The 25729-nt window shown below is 54.7% G+C and overlaps 1 protein-coding gene across 2 annotated transcripts in view; it reads left to right on the plus strand.

The window, feature by feature from the left end:
* The first annotated feature begins 10117 nt into the window (after positions 1-10117).
* Positions 10118-25729, plus strand: part of RHBDL3 (rhomboid like 3) — a 43020-nt gene continuing 27408 nt past the window's right edge. The window contains exons 1-3 of one of the 2 annotated variants that reach the window (XM_029212728.1): positions 10118-10235; positions 11753-11776; positions 25568-25726. In XM_029212728.1, the coding sequence (XP_029068561.1) occupies positions 10125-10235; positions 11753-11776; positions 25568-25726 (294 nt within the window). In that variant the 5' untranslated portion in view covers positions 10118-10124. The remainder of the gene's footprint in view (positions 10236-11752; positions 11777-25567; positions 25727-25729) is intronic. The other variant, XM_029212729.1, reaches the window with a different exon arrangement.

Here is a 25729-nt window from a genome sequence, read left to right on the forward strand (position 1 = left end):
CTGACTAATGCCTAGTCATTTTAAGGAACAAGCGTGGCTGCAATGTCTGTCTCTGAGTAATACAGTCAGAAAGGCATTTCCTGGAAAATGTGTTGTCCGTTTCTTTGGTATCTCCCAGTCATGAAGACAGCCCTGGAAGTCCTGGAGGCTGCACCCTGGGGCTGATCTGGAGCCCTTTAGGGAACCACCAGCCTTGGGCTTTGTATGTCTCGGTTGGGTCTCGGGGTGCTCTGGCTATTTTTCCCCACTAGAGGACACTCTGACTCCAGGACTTCATGTGGTTCCCCACCAGTCTTGCAACTCCCATGCCTCTCAGAAGGCCAAGGCTTTGGTGTGCATTTATTAGGCACCAACTGTGTGCCTCCTGTGTCAAGGTGAGAAGAGGTCAAACACAGTCTTGTGGCATTGTTTCCCGAGCTAGTTTCTTTGTATTCTCTTTTAAAAATAAATGACCCTAGGTACTTCTCCATCTGTTGGAAACCGCTTTAGACCTCCACAAGGTGGCTGCCTCCTGCTGTAAACTGCAAATTTGGTGCCTTGGTGTTGGTTTGGGGGAAAAAACAAAAACAACTGCAATATATGGGCTTTTTGGAATGTGAATGTATCCAAGAAAGATACCAAAGTATATTCATCTCTGAAATAATGTATTCATTTATTCAGCACCAGCACCACGTATTGAGTATCCAGGGAGGGGCACTGGTACTGACTGAGAGGTACTGTGTGTCAGCACTGTCTCATCCTTTTTACCCACACTATGGCAAGCTGTGTCTTATTAGCCTCGTTCATATCCACGGAAACTGAGGCTCATTGAGCCTAAGTGAACTAACCCGCTGGAGGCAAACAGAGATCTGTATGAATAAAGATATGTGGTTTCCACTAAGCCCCCTAGTTACCACGCCGACAGGCATTGTTCTAAGAGGTAGAGAAAGGGAGCTGATTCCAAAGGCATCCTGTCATTGTGGAGGTCATGATCTAGCACGGAAGTTACAGCGAATGGACAGTTACAGGTTCCCCAATAAGTGGTCATCCTCACGACATACAGACGCCGCTGCTTTGCTGCTGTCCTTATGCAGGGGGAGGCCACTGACCACAAGTAAAAGGGCAACACCGGGCTCTGCGGTAGGGATGCCTTTGTGTTGACTGCCCACTCACCCTCCCCCCATCTGCCTAGCAACCAAGGCTTTCAGGAGCATCTGTGGGATTCAGGCTATGACCACTCCACCTGGAATATGTAGCAAAGCCAAGACAGACATAGCACATACCGCTCACAATCTAGTTTCACAGAGGAAGACAAAGGCAGACACATGTGTTAGCAGGGGAAGACAAGTCCCCATTACCTCACAGTTCAGCCCTGGCAGCACAACCAAACTCACATCACAGGTGCCCAAGCTGTATAATTGACTAAATGCCGACAGTTACATTAAGGAGAGAGAATGACAGCTGGCAGTTAGGAGAATGGACTGAGTGGCTTAAGCTGGGAAAGAAGATACAGGTGGCAGGTATCTAAAGAAACAGAGCTAGGAGTACTTGGAGAGGCCCAGTCCTCATCACCACCTCAACCTCAGGCAATCAGAGCTCCTCCAGATGAGCCCTAGGATAATGAATGAGCCATCAGCCGGTGTCTTTGCTCTCCAATGGAAGGATCCCACCCCCTGCAGACCGTCACTCTGCAGATACAATTGTGCTCCAGGAACCATCTGGCAAATGTGCCCGTTCCTTCAGCGGTTCTGGTATTTCCCTGACTTGCAGCCCTTTTCTCTTGGATATAAGTTGTTGCAGCAAGCCAAGCCAGCAGAATGCTTACTGGTGCTTCACAGGCTTTCCCCGAGCCTGGTTAACCCCATGGCTCACAGCCTGTGAGGCTGTTCACAGCTAATGGATGCCTTGGATGCGTGCGTTTCTCCTCCCTGCTGTTCTTGTGTCTATGGGAGTATGCAGAGCAGGCATACAAGCTGCAGACTGGAGCCGCAGCAGCCAGATTGAGAGGCCGGGGCGGGGGGGGGAAAGCACATTTCTGTTGCAGGACGTCCTTCACGGAGAAGGGACAGGTCAACTCCATCTCTCTGCAGAGGACTTGGACAGCTCCCCGAGGAGCCACAACAGGCCGCCACAGCTGTAGGACAGATCACATGCTCCGGCCGCACGTGGGAGGCTGCCCAGCAAACCCAGACTGCCCATGCCAGCCAGCCGCTGGCCCCCATTTTGCACAAAGCCACGTTCCTCCTCTGACCCAGCCTGATGGTGTACAAGGCTGGAGAACTGTGGGTCACCTTGGAGCCCCTGGAGCCAGCCCCCTATTTCCAGCCTACTTTACTGATTCTAATTCAGAGAACTGATAAAGGCAGGAGATGGAAGCGGAGACTTATGAGTCTCTCATCTCCTTGGTGATATGCTTTATGGACAGGGAGGCCGAGCTGAGCCATCAACCATAAGCCCTTTCACCCCCATCCAGGGAGTACTGGATTGTTCCAAAGGGGTGGGAGAGGAAGCAGTCAATGCAAAGACTCCCAGAATGTCTCCATCACCGTAACAACAAGCGGGCAGTTTCTATGCAGATTCACACCTTCCTGCCTTAGTACATGCAGTTCCCTCTGTCTTGAACGCATCAAGCCTCATCCACCTGGCCAACTCCTACTTGGTCTTTTAAGATTCAGCTCTGGCATCATTTACTTGGACCCTCTTTCTGCCGCCACATGCTTTGTATATATCTCTACTCAGTACCCATCACATTGTACCTGCAGTTTTTTTTTTTTTTCCTAGCATTTTAGCATGTCTTCTCCACCTGTCTTAGACCTCAGTGAGGGTCTAATTCATCTCTGTGTCTGGAGCCTCAGGCTGTCAAGATGTTTTATCAGCAGTGTTTTGGGAGGGGAAATCAGAGATCACGGAATTTCAAGGTGGATTCTCCTACTGAGGTCTCCTAGTCCCACCCACATGTTTCACAGAAGACAAAACTGAGGTTAGGAAACTGTGCCTTCCCCAGGGCGACATGGCTAAATAGTGGCAGAGCTTGGACAAGAACCCAGGTCTGCTGACTCCCGGGCCTGCTCGCAAGTGCTGAGGAATCACATCCTGATCTGTATGTGCCCTGGCCAGCCTGGGTGGAAGGGCTGATTGAAAATGAACAGGCTTCTGAGCAAACAGCAGGAGGAGTGAGAACACTCGAACTGCAGAGCTGCTGGAAGAGGTGTCACGAGTCATCTCAACTGACCTCTGCATTTATAGATGAGAAATCAGAGGTGTCACGAGTCATCTCAACTGACCTCTGCATTTATAGATGAGAAATCAGAGGCCCACGGGGTTGAGCGGCTTTGCCCAAGGCCGCACAGCAGCTGGTGGCAGAACTAGGACGAGAATGCAGGCTTCCTAATTCCCAGGAGACTTGAGAGCTCACCTCCCGCCCCCACCCCAGAAAGGATGACCAAGCCCCCATGACCAGCTGCTATCCGAGGGGCGGGTCCCTGGAGTCTTCGACTCTTCTGGGCTTTTCTCTCCCTCTCCTGGTGGCACAGCACTTAAGTAGGGTGCGTTCTGCATAAATAATAAAGAATGCTTCCCTTCCAGGGAGGAAAGCCGCGTCTGGGCAGGCAGTGTGACAGATGGTATTTACAATGTGTACTGAGAAGTTCTCACACAGCCTCACTTGGGCTGAGTGGCTGAGAGATGGAGGAAACAGATTTGAGTGCCCGCTGTCTCACTCCTCTGCCTGGTGTTTGCTGCTGCTTCTGCTGCTGTGAACTCATCATCAGAAAGCCTCCCTGTGGGGCTTCCCTGGTGGCGCAGTGGTTAAGAATCCGCCTGCCAGTGCAGGAGACACGGGTTCGAGCCCTGGTCCGGGAAGATCCCACATGCCGCGGAGCAACTAAGCCCATGCGCCGCAACTACTGAGCCTGCGCTCTGGAGCCCATGAGCCACAACTACTGGGCCCACGTGCCACAACTACTGAGCCTGCACTCTAGAGCCCGTGTTCCACACCAAGAGAAGCCACTGCAATGAGAAGTCCAAGCACCGCAACGAAGAGTAGCCCCCGCTCACTGCAACTAGAGAAAGCCTGCACACAGCAACGAAGACCCAATGCAGCCATAAATAAATAAATAAATAATTTTTTTTTAAAAAGAAAGCAAGCAAGCCTGCCTATGGACCCCAAGGCATTCTTCCCCATAGCGCCTCACCAGAGGAGGTGCTGGATTAATGGACACTCTTCCCCGAAGGAGGCCAAGGAAGTCCTCTGAGGCCAAACGCTGGGCAGAGTTCCCAGGAATTCTGACATCTGGGAGGCCTTCCCCAGGCCTGGAGAAGTATGAATAGGACAGGTCCATTCACTGAGCACATACTTGCTGTGAATCTTCTAGGTGCCAGGAGTCGTTCTAGGAGTCAGAGAGTCTGCTGTAAGCAGACAGAACCAAGTCCCTGTCCTCGTGAAGTGGCCCCTCAAGCAGGACGTTCACCACGGGCTTTGAGACAAATTGCCTCCAGACTCTCTGTCCCTTTCACTCTGCACAGACTCATGTCTGGCTCTGTGCAGTGGGGAGTGACAGCAAAGCAGTCCCCCTCCTGGGGGCACTGCACATGTAGCTTAACAGAAACAAAGCAGAAAAACAATCCAATGGCTTTGCTCCACAGCCAGAGACACCCCCCCTGTTCTGACTTCTACTAGCCTGCAGCTGGACAAGCCCCCCCAAGTGCCCTGACTTAACCCCACCCGCTTGCCTTGGGAGAAGGTCACTGTGGGCAGTGGTCGGGGCTTTGGCCTTTCACTCTTAAAGTATGAAATTTGGTGAGAGGAATGGAGAATCGAACCTTCTCTGGGCCTGGGGATCTTACTGTTCCCATTTGTACCTGTTCTGCTACCTCAAAAAGGCCAGCTTTTTGAGGATGGAATGAAATGACAAATGTGTAAGTGCTTTGAAATAAAGGCAGCAGGGATACAATTGTATTTTTATTATGCAGAAAAATCTTTTCTCTATAACATAAAACTTGTTTCTTGTTGAGGGCTGAGAGTAATAACTATGTAATTAGACTCCATCAAGACACATGCTCTGTTTTTCATTAAACAGACATTTGTTCAGCTCCTACGGTGTGCAATGTTGTGTATTGTGATGGGTGCAAAATTGAATAAGCCATAATCTCTCCTTCAAGGAAAATATATTTTCATACAAGGAAGACAAAACTTAGATAATTTAATGCAAGGTCAAAAGAAAAAAGTGATCCAGAGGAAGCAGTGGTCCATTTGGGCTTGGAGGGTTGAGGAAAGGCTTCTGGAGGAGAGAGCATTCATCAGAGAGGCACACGCCTGAACATGAACGTGCTGTTTGCTAAGGACACAGGGCCTGCCTATGGCATAACCAGAGGTCACACAGACTGTTGGAGGCCCAAAGAGAATCCAGAAATGGGACCCTGGGGACGGCAGAGAAGGAAGGGGAGACCCAGCAAAGTAGCTGAGAGTTTCCCTGAATGTGGGGCTGGCTAAATCTTGGAACCAGGAACGTTTCCTCTGCTTTTCTGAGCTTCACTTTTGGGTGCCCACGCCTGTCTCTGAAAGGGCTTGGTGTCTGTGGACCTAGACGTCTTTCAGTAATGATTTAAGTTCCTTGGAAAATTGGCCCTGGCGTGAGAGAGGAAGAGACGAAAGGCGGGGGAAAAAAAAAGTCCGTTTAGCAGTCATGTTCCGTTTGATCTCCTCGACAGCGGGCAATAATGGAAGAATGCTGGAGCTGGGGATGGAGGGTGGTTGGATTCCAAGTGGCGGTCTCCTCCCTGAGCTGCGCCCGCTGTTCGGACTTGCAGACTTCAAACATGACTGGGGGATTCCTGGAAGACAAAAGAATTCAGGGCCGGGGCTTGGATCTCAGTCAAAAATAACTCATGTCTTCATCTCAGGCAGCTTGGGGCTGTTTGCAGGTTTCTCAGAAGATGGAGCTCCACGCGGGCAGGGGGGACTGTGAGGGTCAGTTTAGGTTTGCTTTGGGGAGAGAAAGGACCTTGAAGGGTGTGGGCTGTTGGGTGGGAAACTGTTGTTGAAGCCCGAGAGGTTCTGGAGAGAAAGTCACCCCCGTTTACCCCCCTTCTCGGTGCTGCCATTTGCTTTGAGCGGTAATTACAGCCCTTAATGTTTCTTCCCTGGCTTCTAATTAGCTCACCGTGTCCACAAACAAACTCCGGACTCCCCTCACCGCCCGCCTTCCCTCTCCCAGTGGTTCCTCCTGGCTTTCCTGGTTCCCCATGGCAGCCCCATTGTTCCAGCCCCTCCCCCCACCCCAGGTCAGAACATCAGGTCCTTAAAGCAATCCCCCTCCCTGTCTTGGTGGGTGCATCTTAGACACTCAGCCCCCAGACAGCTCTTCCTCACTTATCCCACTGGGCTGTAATTAGAGGATTATCTAATTTTCTCCCAGGAGGCCAGGGCCTGGGTCTTATTCCCTTTGTATTCTCAGCACCTCGGCCAGGGTCTGGCAAAGAATGGACACTCGCAATGTGTTAGATGAATTGCTCTCTTGGGCTTCTGCCAACTTAATCTTCCTAAAATGCTCCAGTTAGAAGCCACCACTGCTTCTCCATCGCCCGTTAAGCAAGGTCCAGCCTCCTCAGACTGGTACTCAAAGACTTTTGTGACAGTTTCTCACCCACCTGGCCATCCCCACTTTGTGCTCACCCACTGAGTTGTTCCCAGGACAGTCAGTGGCTTTCCTGTCTCTGTGCCTTTACTGCAGTGGCTCCTTCCACACAAAGCTGCCCGCCTTTCAAGGTTCATCTCAATAGCATGCTCCTGCCCCTCTGAACTCAGTTTGATCCTTCAGGGTGTGAACTGCTCTCTCCGAAGCTCTTATCCTGTTCTGCATTGACTTAGCCTCTGGATAGGAACTTCAAGAGAGGTCATGAGTGTAGAACTCTCACAAAATGAAGAGTAGGATGTAAATGCCAGTCAGCCCTTGCTTGCTGTCATCTCCAGGTCCTTGCTTGCTGTCATCTCCAGGAAGGCCCGGGGTTCCCTAGGGCACAGCCCGTGAACATCTCTGAGTGCCTGGCCATGCACTGTTCAGTGAAAGTGAGTGGTCACCGTGCCCTTTCTCTCCTCTGTCCCCAGCAGGGCTCAGAATGTGCTGGTCCTCAGGTTGTGTCAGAGTGGGACAAAAGCTATCAGACAGCCTGGCCACTCCCACCCCTCAGAGGTTCCGGGCCTCGGGACCCAGGCTCTACGTCCCACTGCCTCCTGGGGAGTGGGTTATTCCCAGTTGCACATTCCCCTGGGGCTGAGGGGTGCAATGAGCTGGCTGGTGAGGCTGAGGCAACACTGAGGGCAAAAGGTGAGTGTGGCCTCAGGTCCACAGGGGATGATGGATGTCACAGCTCGTCTCCAAGTCCAGATGGCCATGCTCCTTCCAGCAGGGGCCAGGGAGAGGGAAGCCATCTCCCGAAGGGAGGATTCTGGCTAGAGGTCAGGAATTCTTCCCTAGGAGACTTTTGGGAACAGTCTGCCAAGGTGGGGTGAAATGTTCCTAGGACAGAAGGAAGAAGAAGATACCCTTCTGGATACTTCCAGAGTCTCGCTGCTGTCCTCAGGTCTCTTGGATGGCACCTCCCATTCTCATCTCCCTATGCTCAGGCCAGCCTTCTGGAGGGGATCTTTTTTTTTTTTTTTTAGTTCCCTGACCAGGGTTCTAACCCGGTCTCTCGGTAGTGAAAGCTTGGAGTCCTAACCACTGGACCGCCAGGGAAGTCCCTGGAGGGATCTTTTTAAATATTACTTTCCTGCTCACAATCTTTCGATGGATCCCCATTGCCCTCAGGGTAAAGTCCAAGCCCCTTTCTCAGGAAACTCACAGCCCTTCAGACCCTCCACTCCAGGCTGGGTTCTTTACATTGAGCACCTTGCTCTCATTTCCAGCCTTGCCAAATTGCTTGTAGTTCCCCTCCCAAACCATACTGCTTCCCAAGCCCAGCCTCTGCCCATGCTGTTCCCTCCTGGAATGTCCCACTTTGCCTGGTTCTGGGGCATATCCTTTGGGAAGCCCTCTTGGACCCACAGGAACCCCCCTCCTTTGGGTTTCTGTACCCCCTGGACTTCCCTGGCTGTCACCCCCAATTAAACAGTTTCTGAAGGTCACTGGATGCTATCCACCTCTCCCTTCCCAAAGTTCTGTCACTGGCACTTAGTAGGAGCTCAAGGAGTGTTCAGGGAACTGAACTGAGCCTGCTGAGGTCCCTTCCACTGGAGGAGATGAAAGAGTTGGATAGGTTGATAAGAGCTGTTCCTGGGCTGGAGAAAAGGCAGAATCCAAAGGGCAGCTGGGGTCAGAACACTGCCCAGGGCTGCTGGGCATCTCACAGAGACCAAGCCCTCTCTGAGCTCTTCTCCTCCCCCCTCCCCTGGAACCGCCCACTTCCTGGCCCACTTCTCCAGCCCCAAAGATCCAAGTGTAACACATCCAGCACCCGGGTAGTGTCAACGGTAGTGACACTGACCTCAGGGCCCCCAGCCACACCTTGTCCTTCTGGGCTTCTTTCCACGAAGAAGTGTGTCGGCCTCTCTTCTGTCCGCTGAAGGCTGTTCTCAAAATCACACCCTATGCAGTTTTATTTACAAGGAAATCTTGGCAGGATCTTGACTTAGTAGAGTAGGGTTGGGGGGAGGGTGGTGAGAAACAAAAATAGTTGGAATGATCACACTTTCTGAAACGGAGATGAAAACTGGTGTCTGTAGCAAACTCAACTAATTAGAAGGGAGTTAATTTCCTTCTCTGTGTTTAGGGGGAGCAGTCATTGTCAGGTGAGATGGTCACAGGTTGGATCCTGGGGCTGGGGTCATGTGTTTGCTTTACGAAGATGAGAGCATTAATTGCAACTTTCCCTACTGGATTAGAGCATCAGTTTCTGAGAGGGAGAGGAGCAAAGGCCAGTGGGTGAGTGGGTGGTGGTAAGAGGGGTGGAAGGAGGTGTGAGCTGGGGACTGACTGTGGGACATCACCAGAAGTGAATCCCTGAGCCCCCCGGAAGAGCTGGGCACCTGTCCCAGCCGGCCACTGTCACCATTTACAGGCACGGCCTCTGCTTAAGGGACACAGTCTCTCCTGGGAGGTCTTTCCTGCAAGGAAATGGCACCAGTTGTTTTCTTTAGAACCCCTGTTCCTCTGCTCTAACTTGATTCCTACTCGCTGTAGTTGCCTTACCTCCCCTCTCCCAGTTGGGGCACTTCCCTGGTCTTACCTTTGTCAACCTGGTCCAATGAAGCCAGGGCACTGTCACATAGTTCTGCGGTGTGGGGAGGGAAAGATTTAGGGTCTGGGGTCCGGGACTCCCCTGACTTCTCTCATCCCTAAACTACTGAGCCTGCCTGGACCTCCCAGGATCTGAGACCGAAGTGAAGAGAGATGGAAGGGTGGTCAGGGCATCCTGTCTTCCCAGCCTCCGGCCTCCAATTCACTCCCAGTTAACTCCGACATTGCCAACTTAGTGAAAACCTCGCCCCTGCCACCGGCACGCGTCTGCTGCCTCCAAGTCATCTTTAACCCGGTGGGTCCCGGCAAGTAGACGCTGCACCCCCACCCCCGACCCAGTCCTGAGAGACAGACCTGAACCCGGGGAGGCCCGCCCGGGACCTTGCAGCCACTTCCCCGCCAAGCCCGCCGCAGCCCTCCTCCTCCCTGGGCCGCGGCGCTCTGACCGATTTGGCCCGGGTGGTGGCGCCCGGGGTGGGGGGGGTGGGGGTAGGGGACGGCGGTCCGGGGAGCAGCCCCGCCCCCGCCTGCGCGCCGCCCCCGAAGAGTCCGCGGGGAGGAGGAGACTCGGGTGCGGAGCGGGGAGCGGGAAGGCGGAGCGGGGAGCGCGGGGAGCCGGGAGGCCGGGGCCGGCCCAAGGGCGCCCTCGCCTCGGAGCCGGGCGTAGGGCCGGGGCGGAGGCGGAGGCCGGCGGGGCCGCGGGAGCCGAGAAGTTTGCGGCGGAGGGCCGGGCGTCCCGGGGTCGCAAGACGGCGGCGCGGGGGCTGGGACCATGGGGGCGGGCGCGGAGGCGGAGGCGGCGCGGCGCGCACTGAGAGCTCCGAGCGGCGCGGCCGCCGCGGCGCAAAGTTAGCCTGGAGCCCCGGGACGAGCCCCGCAGCCGCGCCCGGCCCCGGACGCCGCCTCGGCATGGGCGAGCACCCCAGCCCGGGCCCCGCAGTGGCCGCCTGCGCCGAGGCGGAGCGCATCGAGGAGCTGGAACCCGAGGCCGAGGAGCGGCCGCCGGCGGCGCCGGAGGACGTGAGTGCCCTCTCCCCCGCCCGGGCAAACTTTCTGGGGGGCTCCAGGGGGAGAGCTGCCCCCGGCTTGCCCCCCGCGGGGCAACTGGGAGGTTTCAGGGTGACGCGGGAGAGCCCCGGATTGGCCGGGTCCCCACGGGCGAGAGAGGGCGGAGGGACCGGGCTCCCCGAAACGCGCGCGCCACCCCCTGCTTGGGCTCCCCGGGCTTCCCTTCGGAACGCAGCGCCCGCCGCCGTGCTGGGGACCCGTCGGCCGCCGGAGACCCCTCCTCGCGGCTGGTGCAGTGCCTGGGACACGGCGTTTTCCCGCAGAGGTGGCCGCGTCACAGCAGTGGCTTGGCTCCCCTCCTCTCCCACTCGCGACCTGCGGGCTCTCCGAGTCCGGGGAAGGAGCGGGCGCCGCGGAGTCCCCGGAACCCGGCGGCGCAGACCGGTCTGGCGACCCCCTTCTCCGCTCCCGGATTAGCTCCCGCCCGGCACCTGCCCTGTCGCGACAGGGATTGAAATTCAAGCTGGCCCCTGTCCCTGAGCCCGGCCGGAGGAGGGAGAGAAGGAGTGCTGGGAGCGCTTTTGCTCCCAGAGGGGGGCTTAGGAGCCCCAGACCGCGTCGGTGCCAGCGACGGTCCCCTGGGCGAGGATAGGGAGGGGCTGCCCTAGAGGGCTTCCCTGCCATCTGCTGCTGCCTGTGTCTCCCTCCCTCCGGTCCTGGGAGTCGTGGGCAGAGCCGGCACTGGGGAGTCCTGGGAACTGGAGTTTCTTAAGCTTCTTCCTCCCGAGGTTAACCCGCTAACAGAGGTGAAAAATTGGGCAGACGTCCTGCCCGTTCCCTCTCAGGGTGGGGACAGGGAAGTGAAGCCAGGCCCTCAACCTGCCAGACCTCAGCTGGAAAGTCTGAATTGGGTTGTATCCCCTGTAACTCTTGTGATTAAACCCCTCACTTGCTTCTGGCCCCAACACTCTGGCAGACTCTCATGTGCTCATCACTTAGACTCAGTCTGGAAAGAGGCCGGGGGGTGGGTTTCAGTGCAGGCGGAAACCCCCTCCTCCCAAACTACAGGCAAAATGTTAATGCTTATGCAGGGGTGGATTTTCCTGACAGGGGTCATTGGCCCCCAGCAGGTGGAGACCGTTGCAGCAGGTCTGATGGAATTGCAGGAATTGCACCTGGGCGTGCATTCCCACGGAGATAAGCTTTAGCCAGCAGAAGTTATTAGAGGCCCTCGGACAGAATTGGACGACTTTATTTAGGAATTGTTGAGGATCACCCTTGTTCTGCTGATCTCTCCTCCTGCCTGTCCCAGAATGAGGGACGCTGTCTCTCCCCAACCTGAGTTCTCCACCTTCGCTATGTGTAGACTCGTTTGGGAAGCTTCTCCCAGGTTTTCCTGACCTCTTGTCCGCGTGGGTCCCTGAGCCTGGGCAGCCGCTGGGAGGCTACAGAGGCCTTGGTGATAAGTGTGTTTCTTTCTTTCTCTCTCTCTTCTTCCTCCTCTCCTGCATGGCCTCCCTCTCTACCAGCACTGGAAAGTCCTGTTTGATCAGGTATGTGAGCAGTTAAATCCCCCCCCCCCGTTCCTTCCAGCCCTCCCCGCAGTCTCCCTGCTTGCGTGGGCTTCCCCAGCTCTGCACTCCTGAGACGGTGACGTGGGGGCGTGGCTTAAGGCAGCTCTGGAAATGAACGGTCCTGCTCTCCAGGTTTGGGGGGCGGGGGGGCTCCCCTGAGAGATCCCTCCCTCCCTCCCTGCCTCCTCCTCCCAACGCCACTTCACCAGGACCGGCTTTATACCAGGGAGACACTGGATAATATGTATTGAAAGCCTGGGACGTTCTCTGTATGCCAGGGGATCACCTTTGGGACTGGTGAGGAGGGGGAGGGGCTTAGGTTAACGTTTCCTTTCCTCTCCCCCCTCCACCATCAGAGAGCCACTGAAGTCAAATCTCTGCCATCCTTGAAGGGCGACTCGATATGGGCACTTCTGAAAGCTGACTCTACTCTAATTTTGCTGCAGGGATGGGGGAGTCATAGCTGGAAACTTGTATGTGATTGTTCGCAATGCTTAGAGCCTAGGCGTGGTGGATGGAGTTGGAAGTGCCACGCATTGGCTTTGGAACCGGGAGATGGACATTTGACCTTCAGCGGGGAAATCTCTTCTTTGCTTGGTACTCCTGTTGTGTGCTGTTGTTATGTGTTTCCTTCTCCCTCCCCGTTTCATGATGCAGAAGGAGAGGTGGCAAGAGCTGTCCCAGTGTGGGGGAATAGTGAGCATTGTGGTCCTGGGGTGAAAATGACTATACCATGAAGTGTGTGTGACTTTAAGAGACCAGTCTGGTTGGGCCAGAGGGAGCGTGTTGGGTTGGAGAGGTAGATAAAGCTGAAAAAGTAGCACGGACCAGACCTCGTCCTGTTGGAGGCAGGGGAAGCCTTTGAAAGCTTTTTTGACAAGTTTGTTACCAGATCCAGGCAGTGCTTTGGGAAGATTCTGTGTGAGAGTGGGATAGAGGTGAGATGGGTTGCAGGGATGAGAGGAACTGGCCAGGAGCCTGCTGCCATGAATGGAGACAAGCCCTTGACTTGGAAGATGACAGTGGGAGCGGAAAGGAAGAGGGACATGGCGATGGGAGAATTGGAAGATCTTATTAGACCCAAATAGATGAGGTGAACCACATGTATAACTTTGAGGTTCTGCACCTAGGAGGAGAAGGAAAAGTCAGGCTGGGGGCAGGGGGGTTTGTAAAATTGACAACTTTGGTTTCAGACCAGTTCAGTTTGAGGAGTCAGCTAAATGCAGACGGCCAAGTGGGACTGACAACACGGAATTCAGCTGGAAAGGCATGGTGGGCCTGGGGTGGGGATTGGGGGCTGTCATCCACCTTAACACAAGGCCTGGCTGTGGCTTGGGGAGCATCCTGCCGCTCCTGTCCCTCTGGGGTACACCATCTCTCCCTCCGGCTCTTAAGAGTACATAAACTTCTGGCCTGACGCCCTGAGGCAGGAGGGAGCTGCCTGCTGCCACAGATACCACGACCAGCAAGCTGCCAGCCCTTCACACCTCCTGCCAGATTTAGAATCGAAACCTAGAACAAAGTGTATCATTCTTTTTTTCCCTCTGTCTGTGTCTTTCTCATTTTGATTAATTTCCTTTGCCAATCCCTGCCTGTGTGTGTTTACATTGTAAAATGAACTATTTGGGCGAATGGAGGAAAACTTTTAGGAGAAAGAATCTGGAACTTGAGGGAGCAGAGAGAATGTATAGCACCTAATTTCAGCGCGTGGTCTATGAAATCCCATTTTTCCCACTGTAGGGAGATCCTGGGTGTCACAAAGAGCATCCACCTGCTTCTGGGAAGGCCCACTCAGAAACCATTCTGGACAGACAGAATTAATTCTCAGAAAGAAACTCCCAAAACTTAACTCTGGACAGTTTTTTCTCTCATGATAAATTCTGCCTTAGATCCGCTCCCCAGCCCTCACGAGGCTTTAACAGCCTGTTTCTGTTGTTTTCCTTACTATGGGTGCTTTAGTGTTTGAGAAGAACTGCTCCTGAGCGGGGGCCTGACCTCTGGCAGATATCCAGTCCCTCTGCGTCTGTTCCCCCTCCTTTGTGCAGCCCACCTGGACCAGTCCCCTGATAGGGCTGAATGCAAAGCCGGTGTGAAGCTTCATAAATGGATGTACAACTTCAGAAGGACGCCGGGTTATTTGGAAAGCTGAGGGGTCTTATCCTTTCTGACTCTTCCTCTGGGCCTACTTAAAGGAAGAATTTGGTGATGGTGAACTTGGTGCACTCAGGAAAGAATGTTTGGCTGGTGGTTGCAGGCAGCCTTCCCACAATTTCTTACAGAAATAGCCCTGATGGGTCAAACTCTGCTGAATGGGGTAGGATTCACATGACATCCGTCAGAATCCCTGTAAACTAATGTGGCCCTGGAATTCACCTTCCCGAGGTCACTGGATTGGGAGGCTGGCCCCAGTCAGTCCTCCTTCCCATCCTGGGTCAAGGGGATGCCAGTGGTCACCTGGTTTCAAACCAGGATCAGCTGGGACCTTTTTCCAGGTGTTAGGAATGGAATTAGACTGGTGCCTCTGTGCTGTCTGGTTCTTCAGCATGTAGAGTAGCTTTGACCCAACATGACCCTAATTGGATCCAAGGGCTCGAAGCCATGACCTTGGCCTTTTGGTCCTATGTGGTCACCCCTCAACTCAATGGCCAGGATGCCTTTTGGGGAGTTGGAGGTGCAGAAAACAGGTGACCCCAGTCCCTTGGATGTTTACCTGGCCGCCGCCCACCCCCGGCATCCTGGACATTTGTCTGGTCTGCTCAAGCAGGGGTGTAAGACGCCACCCAACCTCACCCCCTCCCCAGTGTTTCCTCACAGGTCCCAGAAATTACAACAGACAGGAAACCTGAAGATCATCACGTTGACCCCCAGATGTTCCAGGTGTTTGTTTCCTGTTTGAACTTCTCCTTAAGGAAACTGTCTTTTCATATCCTTGGGTGGTTTCCCTAAATACTAGATTTTAAAGTTACCATAAATATTAACCCGTCATTATAGTGTAATATCATGGTAAAAATGTCTTATTTTTCTACAGCTGAATCTGTTGGGCCTTTTCTTCATGATTCCTTATGTTGCTTTGGAGCTGAGACACTTTTCTTCCCTCTTCAGATCGCATAAATATGTGCTTCTGTTTCCTACTGTTTTTTTCTCTGATTTAAAAAAAAAATTGTCTGACTCTTTACTCCATCCAGATCCTATTCCTATCCAGTTACACCAGCATCACTTATTAAGAAAGGCTTAATTTATTTACTTACTTATTAGTTAATTTTTTTTTTTTCTTTTTGGCTGCTCCACGAGGCATGCAGGATCTTTGTTCCCCAACCAGGGATTGAATGCATGCCCCCTGCAGTGAGGGCACAGCGTCTTAACCACTGGACCGCCAGGGAAGTCCCAAGAAAGCCTTCCTTTATATATTGAGAAATTGTATCATTTGGTAAATTTGTATATGTGGTTAGGTTTATTTTTGATTTCTGATCTTCTCCCCTGATATTGACAATTGTGCCCAGGTAATGTACCCTTTAGTTTTTGCTCCCATAGGTTTCCCACAAGCTCCTCTTTTTCAGGTTATGCTCTGATAGTTTCACTCCCAGTCCCTTCCTGAACTCCAGGGAGGTGCCCTCAAGGACCCAAGGTCAAATAGCAGGTCCCTGGCAGGTATGGGGCTGGAGCCCGTTAACCCATAAAAGGTTTCCAGGGTTGGAAAACCATTTCCAGGTTCACCCTTACAAATGCCTTCAAGATCTCCAAATGTTTAATGAGCAAAAGGGTTTGGAGCAGAGTTCTGTTAAGTCAACAGAGCACAATTGCTTTCCAAGCTCAAACAAGCAAGAGGGAAAAGGGAGAATTGAAAGGAACTTGATCCTGTCTCCCTTTTTCCCTCCCGACTAGGAGCATGCATTTTCCAGACCTCAAGAAGGGACCCTAACTTGGCTAATCTCCCAGAAGGGAAGCAGACAAGTCTTGACTATCCCTCCAAAATTATAAACATGCTACGAACACAACACGGAGCTGCTTGCGTGGGCTGCTGGGGAGAACCCTGAAAGTGGGGTCAGAGAGTCCTGGGTTCAAGCCTTACTGATTTTGTGATTGGGGTCAAGCAACATTAGCTCTCCGAGCCTCAATTTCTTCATCTCTAAAATGGGGAGGGTTATCTTTAACTCCAGGGATGACTGTGGGAGTTAAATGGAAGTGGAAACTCTCTTAGTGATGTCTGATACCCAGTGGACTTTTTTTTTTTGGCCACGCCGAGTGGCATGTGAGACCTTAGTTCCCCGACCAGGGATCGAACCTGTGCACCTCCTGCAGTGCAAGCGCAGAGTCTTAACCCCCAGTGGACATTTGACAACTGTCTTTTGACCAGGAACCAGAATTTGCTGGAAGAAGCACAGGGCTGCTTCTGAGATCCAGGCCCCTATAGGAAAGGCCGAAGCCTCTAAACCAGCTCCTTCCCAATCCCGGCTCCTGGAGAGAGAGCCACTTCTGCGCCCGGAGGATTTTTCTGCTTGCTTTTCCCAAGTGTCTCCCCTGTCCAGCCTCCTTGCCTCCAGCCTGAGGGTCTTCCCTTAGCCTGACCCTGAAGCCTGCCTCATTTACAGCCCTGCAGGCTGGCTTAAGAGGGTTCTGGGAGGTGGAAAGAGGTTCAGATGCGACTGCTTGCACGGATTAGTGAAGAGCCGCACAGAAAGCACCTGCCCCAGAGTCAGCCCCCAGGACACAGGATGAACCAGAGGGGGATTCCCTTACTCAGGCTCTGCATCTCCAACCCCTTATCAGGTGGCGTCCAGGCCCCTAGAGTCTGTGGACTTCCTTCTACCGCAAAGCCAGCTTCCCTACCCTGCTCCTGGCCCAGTGACCCCAACAGTCATGCTGAATTAACCCTTTTATCCCTGACCACTCCCAGAAATGCATTTGATAGCGGTTGAGCAGCGGGGCCAAGGGAGCTGAGGTTGCTCGCTGCCTTCCTGCCTGACGCGGAACAGGCACGCACATGCTGGAGCGAACAAGTCCAGCTACGTCCCTGCACGTGTTGTCTTGGGTTCTAATGTCTTCTCCAGGGGCAGGCCCTGACTGTGCGGCCACCTCGCCTGTGTCAGCCCTTCTGGGCTGCCGCCGCCACCTCAAGGGCTGTGGATTAGTAGAAGGTCGGTGGAAGCATCTTGTCCGATCTGCTCATTTTGCAGACGAGGAAGCAGAGGTCCGAGACCTTCTGAGGTCACTTGGTGCGGTAATGTCAGAGCTGGAACTAGAGCCCAGCTCTGCCTTCTTTCCCTCTCTGACCGGTGTTCCTGCACCCGGGCCTCGCAGGCTCCGTCCGTCGGCTACCTTGGCACCCTGAGTGACTCAGGCAGGGGCAAGGACACGGAGTCTGCCTCGGGTCCCAGTTTTCCTCCTAGCTGTGTGACAAGGGGCAAGCCGGGTGACCTCTCCAAGCCTTGGTTTTCTCATCAGTAAGCTGCCTGCCCTCAGGGCTGTGGTGAGGCCTGATGAGATGGTGTGTGTATAGCACGTGCCACAGTGTGTGGTGAGCCCCTGATAAATATGGCGGTGGTTACCGTGTTACTGGAATTTAAAGAAATTAACACTGTTTTCAAAATAACCTCTGGCCACGTAATAGTTCTAGGTCTTGAATCAAAGTGTCCAGATCCCCAGTCTGGGGTTCCTTCCACCATATCAAACTGACTTCTTCAGGGCAGGAGCTGGAAAACCACGTTCCCCCTGTACTTTCCAAAGGAAGGAGAGAAGTGTTTGGATAGAGGCTGCCTGGGGGAATGTGGACGCCCAAGCATTTTCCCTCCGCTCACTGGCTGCCTGCATGGCAGAGGGTGAGGGCGAGAATGAGGCATCGGGCACCACGTGGCCAGACCCCAGGGCGGGCCTGCTCTGCCCACTGTTCAGATTTGGCAGTTCCTGGTGATCGACTGTGAGATTGGGCCCAGGGCGCTGTTCTCTATTATGGAAGTGAGCTGATGTGTATCTCGAGTTGTGGACAACCCACTCCCCTCCTTCTCCCTGGATCTCTCTTTTCTGGGGAACCAGAGGGATCCCTTGGTGGATTCCAGGAGAAGCAGCAAGAGGAAATGAGTTTAGGCTGAAGGGGGTGGGGTGGGGCAGATTAAGACCCCTCCCTGCTCGAGCCCTCCCACCTCTCCCTGCCCGCAGCTCCCCTGGGACTCCTACCTTTATGGCCATGACTCGGCTTCAGTCCCCAGTTGTCCTTGATGGTTGGACCTGGGCGAGGCAGCACAGGTGTTATGTCTGCTCCTGGGACCCAAGGGGCCTGCCTCTGAGTCACAACCCCCGGCTGCCCCCTCAGAGTCTGTGTGCCTCCAAGGCCTTCTGTGGTTTGAAGGGGGAGAAGCAGGGTCTTCCAGGAGGCTCTCTCTCGGGGTGGAGATGGGCAGGCCTGGAGGAAAGAGGCGGCCCCCACTTGACCCCAGCTTTCTGCCTTCTGGGGAAAGTCTGAGAGCTCTTCTTCCCACGGCCCAGGTGTTGAGAGAGAGAGAGAGCTGGGTAGTTTTCTGGAAATTTGCCAATTGTCCAGCGGCTCAGCCTGGATTCAGGCCAGGATGTCCTCCGCTTCTCTGCTGATGGAAGGCTGTTCTAGCTTCCTAATCAGCCTGCCAACCTCAGATCCTGGGGCTCAGCTCTTTGACTTATGGGGGGGATGTTCAGGAGCCTGACTTGGAGCTTCTGGGAGAAGCCCCTTGAGAGGGATGAGCTCCCTCCCCCAGAACCCTGGGGTGGCAGCTGGAAGAACAGAAATAATGTAACTGGGAATCATCGAATTGCTGAAGCTTCCCCAGCTGTCAGATGCCTGGCCAAATCCCAGGGGAGCACCAGAGCCCCTCGTGCCTCCATGTGGGGAGACTGGAGAGCAGGAGGGGTCAGAACCTGGCCTAAAAGGAACTGGTCTCTCTTCTGCCCAGGGAGGCTTGAGGTCTTTATAAATCCACTCCTAGCTTCAGCTGAAAGCAGGCCCGATGGTACCCTGTTCTACTCACGGAAGTGCCTCTGGACAAGTCGTTCGTCTCTGTGTGCCTCAGTTTCCATATCTGTTAAATGGGACTAATCACACTTATACTCTAGGGTTGATGTGAGAATAAGAGCAATCAAATATTTGTGCCAATGAGTATTTCAGGTGTGGGGGGAAAGTCAGGGGATGGTGTGAGGTGGTTTTCTCTGTGGGGCGAATTAGCATCTTCATTTGCAAGGTAGAAGCGCTAGAGAAAGCTGCTACTCCCCTAACCTCGCCTCCTGACCTCAGCAGCTGCAGGCCTGGGCCTAATTTATGGGGCTGTAAATATCCCTGAATGGGCCTGAGTTCCCTGGTGGGCTGTGGCTGTTGGATGGGGACTGCTCTGCTGAGCTGGAAACCCCTGGGCAGCCTCGTTAATTCTGCTCTGCTCAGAAGCCGGGTGATGATGCAGGGAGCCAGCAGATGAGCCATGGTAACCCCCTAAGTGGGGAGGGGCAGTTGTCTGCACCCTCTGCTGCCCCGGCACACACACCATGTGGTCCTGTCCCAGGGCTTATTCTGTCTCAGTGGACAGAGGGGGACAGTGGGGCCTGAGATGGGAGGCTTCCTTAGACTCCAGGTCCCGACCTTCCAGGCGTGAGAGGTCTGCACAAGGATGGCTCCCCAGGTGCTACCTTTGGGCTCCCACACCCCTCACTGAGGACATGGACCTCTTGAGATGAAGGAGAGGGAGAGGTCCCCCCTGGGAGAGAGAAGGGACCAGGCATGTAATTGTCCTGGAAATGAGTTGGTACAGATCACACATAACATAAGAGCTATAAAATAGACGTGTTCCTTTCTTCTTTCTCTTCTGCTTTGCTGCCGCTGGGTGGATTCTGAAGCCTTGGCCGGGCTCCTGGGCCTGCAGCAGGGAGGGGAGAAGTGGCGCTGCTGTCCTGGGTGCTGAGCAGGCAGATCCCAGACCCTGCGGGCTTGGTTCCCTGGAAGCTCAGCTCAGCCCATTAGGCTAGTCACTTCCTCCTCGGCCACTCCCAGGGCCTGGCACCCTCCTCAACCCTCTGGCTGGGGCCTGCATCCGGCAGGCTTCTAACTTGGCTGGAGGACTCCAGACAAAGTGTCAGATGCCTCGAGGGCCTGTGCCACTCATGACTTGGAGGCGAAAGGCTGGTTCGGAACCACTGACAAAGGGGCCTGGTTTCACAAAAGGGAAAAGTAACTCTGCTATGGATTCATGCATATTCCCCAGATTGTGTCCCATGGAGCGTTACTGTGAAAAAATACTATGATCAAAGACCCAGTAAGTTTGGGAAATGCTGGGCTGAACAAAATCAGACAGGATTCTCCACTGTAAGATCTTGAAGAACCTTTAATATGTTTTTATACATCACGCCCTTCCAAAAGGGTTTCCCAAACTTCTGGAACCACAGCACCCTTATTTCATGCACCGCCTTGGGCCTGGTGTTCCACAAAACACACACTGGGAGACCCTGAGCCAGTTATATTTCATACGACAGGACAGGACAGAGAAAAACAAGGAAGAGCAATGCTGGACCAGCCAACCACTGTGGAGGAACCCTGAGCTATTTCCATCTTGACCACTAACTTGCTCTGTGACCTTGAGCTAGTTTCTTTTGCTCTCTGCACCTGTTTCCCTGTCCATAAAGCTAGTGTGATGCCAGACACGTAGTCGATCCTTAGCAGGTATTTGTTAAATGAACGAATGGGAGGACTGAACTGGGGTCTCTCGAACCCTTTTTAGCCACAGCATCCTAATGATGGGAGAGTGCAAGCTCTGGGCCCGTCCACGTGGATGTGAGTCCACCTGCACCAATTACCAGCTCTTCAAACTTGGGCAACTCTGCTCTTGGTGCCTCGTTTTTCTCCCATGTAAAATAGCACCTACCTCGTAGGGTTGTTGTGAGGTTTAAATGGGGGGACCACATAATTTATTATCCAAATTGGGATGATTTTGAGGGTGAAAGGGACACTGTTAATAATCATGCCCAGGGACTTCCCTGGCGGTCCAGTGGTTAGGACTCTGTGCTTCCATTGCAGGGGGCATGGGTTTGATCCCTGGTCAGCGATCTAAGATCCCTCAAGCTGCGCAGGCACAACCAAAAAAAAAAAAAAAGTCATGCTCAGACAGTAGGTGTAAGAAGCCAGGACTGTCCCAGACAAACCAGGACATAGGGGGGTGACCTGAGGTTTCAGTGAGGTAGCACCTGATACCTGGCAGGTATTCTGCATACACAGCCACCATCGTTGCTGTTCAACCAGGCAGTATGCAGAAGGCCAACACAGAAAACAACTCAGAACGGCGCCGCTTGGCAACCCCCGCCCCACCTCGCTGGGCTTTGGAAGTCCCCCAGCCCCTAGAACTCTGCAGAGCAGTTTGAAGACCACTGAGGTTCCGTTCAGCTCTCCTGGATCATGACTTATAATTTCCTGACCTGCTGTCCTTCTTTCCAGTGTCACCAGGTCCTTCCTACAGCACAGACCTCCCCCCTCCCCCCCCAAATGTGAGCTGCCTCATCCTGATTCCAAATTTCCCGTCAGCCCTTTGACCGAGCAAGGATGCAGAATTGAAGATCAGCTGCCCCCTTGGGCTGTGTGGGTTGTGGATGTCTCTTTCCCCAGACCCCATTTGCGTATGGTATGCTTAGGTACGCAGGGCTGGGGACGGGACCACCTTACATCGCCCCAGGAAGGGAGAGTTCCTACTACATGGTGGATGGGGAAAGTGAGGCAGTGTGGTTAATGATCTGCCCAAGATGGCACAGCAGCTGGGGCCAGGGTTCCTTCCAGAACTCTCCCCCAACTCCTTGCCCCAGAGGAGGGGAAGAGCCCTAGGTGGCAACAGTACAGAGAGAATCCAGTGGGTCCTTTTTGCATCCAAGGTCATAAGTGAGCCAGGAGGGGGCCCAGGGCGGGAGATGGGATATATATATGGCAGAGCATGCGTGGGGCGCCAGGGGTGGGGAGAACTGGCGACCTAGAGGATTAAGGGGCCAGAGGGCTGGGTGCTGGTGGGATTAAGCGCCCCTGGAGTCTTGAAGCTCTTTTCAAGGCCAAGGCAGGTGGGCGGGAGCTGTGGGAGGGTCACTTGTCACTTTGTGTTTTCCTCCTCTTCTGTGTCAGCAGCCTCCACGCAGGCTGAATGTGGGCTCCCCCTTCACACACACACGCATGCACACACACACCTGGCCTTGCACAGCACTGGGGAGGCAGCTGCAAGGATGCTCCTGGCTCTCCAAGGGGCCTCTGCCTGCGGCTGTTCACAGCCCCATTCCTCCCGCTGCCCCGCCACCCCCAGACTAACCCCAGTCAGGTTGTCTCCAACCCACCCAACCTAGACCTCATTCCAAGAGCCCCCCTTCAGTCCAAAGTGGGTGAATCTGGGTCATGGAGCACCCAGGACGGGGAGCTTCGGGACCTTCAGTACATTATTGACAAGGAAATTGCGTTTGTATGGTTTGTTTCCCCCAAAGCTCCAAACCACGGTGCTTGTATGATCCTGTCCCCAAAGCTGCCCTTGAGGAGGCCCAAAGGCGGGAATGGTGTCCAGGAGGGTCGGCCAAGCCTCCATGGCAGGGCTGCTCCCTCCTCGCTTCGAATGAGGCAAGTGGAGCCGGACACTGAGTCCGGGCGGCCCTGGGCCCTGGAGAGCACAGCCCTGCGTTTGCTTCAACCCACCGCACCCCGAGGGCACGCTCGCCCCTGCTTGGTGAATGAGGCTGAGGCAGTTATGGCTCGAGATGTTTACCCTCAATTACACAAACTGGTAAGTGGCTGAGACCAGAGTGGGATTTTGCCTTGCTGCTCGCAGCCTCCTTTAGAAGCTCCATCAGGGCAGTGGTGCCCACCTCTCTCTGCCTCTGCACGAATCCTCTCTGTGTGTTTCTTTTTGTCTCCCCCTCGCTCCCTCTCTCTGCACTAACCCCCCACCCCGCGCCCCCTGCCCCCTGTCAGCTGGGGCTCTTGCCCTCATCTTCCCAGGTGTTTGGGGTGGTGGTTGGAAGGTGTCCCGTGTACATTTGTGGAGCCCAGGCAGCTGGCCCCTCCCTCCCTCTCCCACCCTTTCCCCCAGTCCTCCTCCTTCATCCCTGAGGCCTCATTATTAGCGTAGCGATGACCGCCCCCCCATTGTCTGGGCTGTCTGGCCCTGGCACGAAAGGTAGAGTTTTGGCAGAGAAGGGAGGCTGGGCCGGCTTCCAGCTCCTTCTCTGCGGTCTGGAGCCTGTAATGTGCTAGGGGCAGGCCTGGCAGGCCCTGGTGGGGGGTAGGAGGAGGAGCCACAGGGCAGCCCCTGTCACTAGGACGACAGCAGGGAGCCCTGGAGGGGGAGGGAGAGCAGGGGAGCAGGTGGTCCTTTGTCTGGAGCTGGAATGAGGGAGAGGGGCCCTTGCCTGATCCCAGCGCCTCCACCCCACTGCCCCCCACCCCAGCCGCGGATGGGCCCCCGGGGCGGGGATTGGCTTCCTCCCCCCCCCCCCCGCCCCGGGGCTGGGCAGCAGAGGCTCCCTGCTGTGAGCAGCCCACTGCCCCCTGCCGTGCTCACCAGGGGAGGGTTAGGGAGGGGATGGATCTTCCCAGGGCTCGGGGCTGCTTCTCATCCCCCACGTCAGCCCACCCAGTACGAGGGCCACGTGGGCCCAGGCAGGGGCCAGGCTGGTGAGTCCCTGTAGCCAGTGCCAGCCTGTGGGGACGGGAGGGGTCCCAGGCAGAGAAGGAGACCCTCCCTAGCTGCCGTCTCCGCTTTGCCACTCCAGGCGTCATTTCCCGTCTGAGCTATAAGGAGATCAGAACTGTTCCTGTTTGAGCTCTTTCCTGCTTAAAAAATCTGTGTAGAGTGGGCCCGTGTGGCTCCTGGAGCCCCTCCACTCCCGGGCCTGCACTCACCTCTTTGACCCTTGACATCTGGCTTCTGAGCAGCAGAGCAGAGGCCCTAGAGGCTGACGGTCAGCGGCAGCCAGTGGTTAGAGGCAGTGCCGGGCTGCCCGGGTCTGGAATCCTGGCTCTGCCACTTGCAGACGTGTCATTTAACCTCTCTGTGCTCGTTTTCCCGTGTCTCTACTTCCTCATCTGTGACGTGGAGCTATAACCATAGGACCCGCTCATAAGGTCCCGGCAGGAGGTCAAAGAAATCATGTATTTACATGAAGTGCTTGGTGTGGTGTTTGGCCCCATGAAAACACTCAGCAAATATTAGGCGTGTTTACTCGTAAAGGTCTTTCTGGAACAGAGGGTAGGTGAGTTTCCTAAAGTACTCGATGGTGGGAACCGAAGAGGTGTCATCCCTGCAATCTGGCGTTTTGGGTGGAGGATTGGGTACCCAGGCAGATGTTCAAATAGGCCTCATTAGAGATGTCCTCTCTCGATGAGTTCTGGGGAGAATTGAAGGAGTCATGACTTGTGACTCTTGGCCGTTTCTCCTGGATTGTCTTAGACAGGCTGCGCACAGCATCAGCCTTCCGAAAATAGTCTTCACTGACCTTATCCAGAAGAGAGGGAAAGGTGGGTTCGGTCTGCGGGCTCCCTTGTCACGCACACGCGGACGTCTGTCTGCCTTTTAAAATCTCAGCAACCCTCAGCAGCACCTCCGTGTGCAGTGAATTCATGTGGGGACGAGGTTTGTGAACAGGACTTCCCTGGGCAACCTGGCAGCTCGTTAGTGTGTACTGAGTGGGGACACTGGGCTCTGCAGGGAAGGAGAGGCGATGGAAGGGTGACAGAAAGCTTATGTGCTTCTCTGGGAGAGATGAATAAGCCCCCTTTTCTAACTGAACCTGTGAGCCTTTCCTTGGAAAATGGGTACCTGTCTTTTCACCCAAACATCCACTTGTTCACCCAACAAATCTTCACTGAGTGCCGACTCTGCCCGGCTCTGTGCTGTAAGCCCCGGGGAAAGTTGTGCACCAACCTGCAAGGAGTTGAAAATGGAGGCCAGTGCAGGGTGGAGGCCAGAGGGCTGTCTGACACGCAGGGGATGCAGATCATGTGTTGGGGGAAGGCTCCCTGGACGCGGGACATCTGAGGAGTCGGAAGGGTGAGTCGGAGTCTCCCAGGGAGACAAGGGGAGAGAGGGAGTCTTAGGCAGAGGTGCCCACGTGTGCAAAGCTGCAGAGGGAAAAGGGCAGCGTCAAAAATCCAACCAGGGACTTCCCTGGTGGTCCAGTGGTTAAGACTCCGCACTTCCAATGCAGGGAGCGCGGGTTCGATCCCTGGTCTGGGAACTAAGATCCCACATACTGTGTGGCATGGCCCCAAAATAAAAGCAACCAAACACTCAGAGCACAGTGTCTTTGGGGAGCCCTGTGTGGGGTGTACGTGGGTGCAGGCGTGGGAGAGGGGCTGGCAGGCAGATACGGAAGCGCTGTGCAGGCTGTGCTGCCCGGGGCCTCGTGCCTTCCCCGCTCAGTCCCTCTGCCCCAGGCCCCAGATTTCCTCATGTTCCTCTACTCATCGCCTTTTCATTCCCTCTTTCCCCTTGTCCAGGGTCAGGAGTAAGGGCAGAGAGTAATAACCTCTCTGAACCTCCGTTTCCCTTCTCCACGCACCACAGGGCTGCGCTGGGCGATCTCAGAGGTCTCCAGGGCCTTCTAGGGTTGTAAGTGGTTGTCCGCCCTATTTGGGTGTTTCCCCTGGGGGCCTTGGAAACATCCCAGATTCCGCCTAGCCCTCTGTCAGCAGAGGGCCGGAGACAGGAGCCGTGGGTGGTGACGGTGATGGGGCACCCGGGGCAGTGTGGAGAGGGAGACGGAGCCCTGCTGACCCCGCTGGTGTGTGTGCTTCTCCCTCAGTTTGACCCTGGGAACACGGGCTACATCAGCACATGTAAGTTCCGGAGCCTCCTGGAGAGCCAAAGCTCCAAGCTGGACCCGCACAAGAGGGAGGTGCTGCTGGCTCTCGCCGACAGCCATGCCGATGGGCAGATCTGCTACCAGGATTTTGTCAACCTGGTG

Source organism: Monodon monoceros, unplaced genomic scaffold (assembly GCF_005190385.1).
Source record: "Monodon monoceros isolate NGI ecotype Baffin Bay Population unplaced genomic scaffold, NGI_Narwhal_1 Super_Scaffold_9, whole genome shotgun sequence".
Lineage (NCBI taxonomy): Eukaryota > Metazoa > Chordata > Mammalia > Artiodactyla > Monodontidae > Monodon > Monodon monoceros.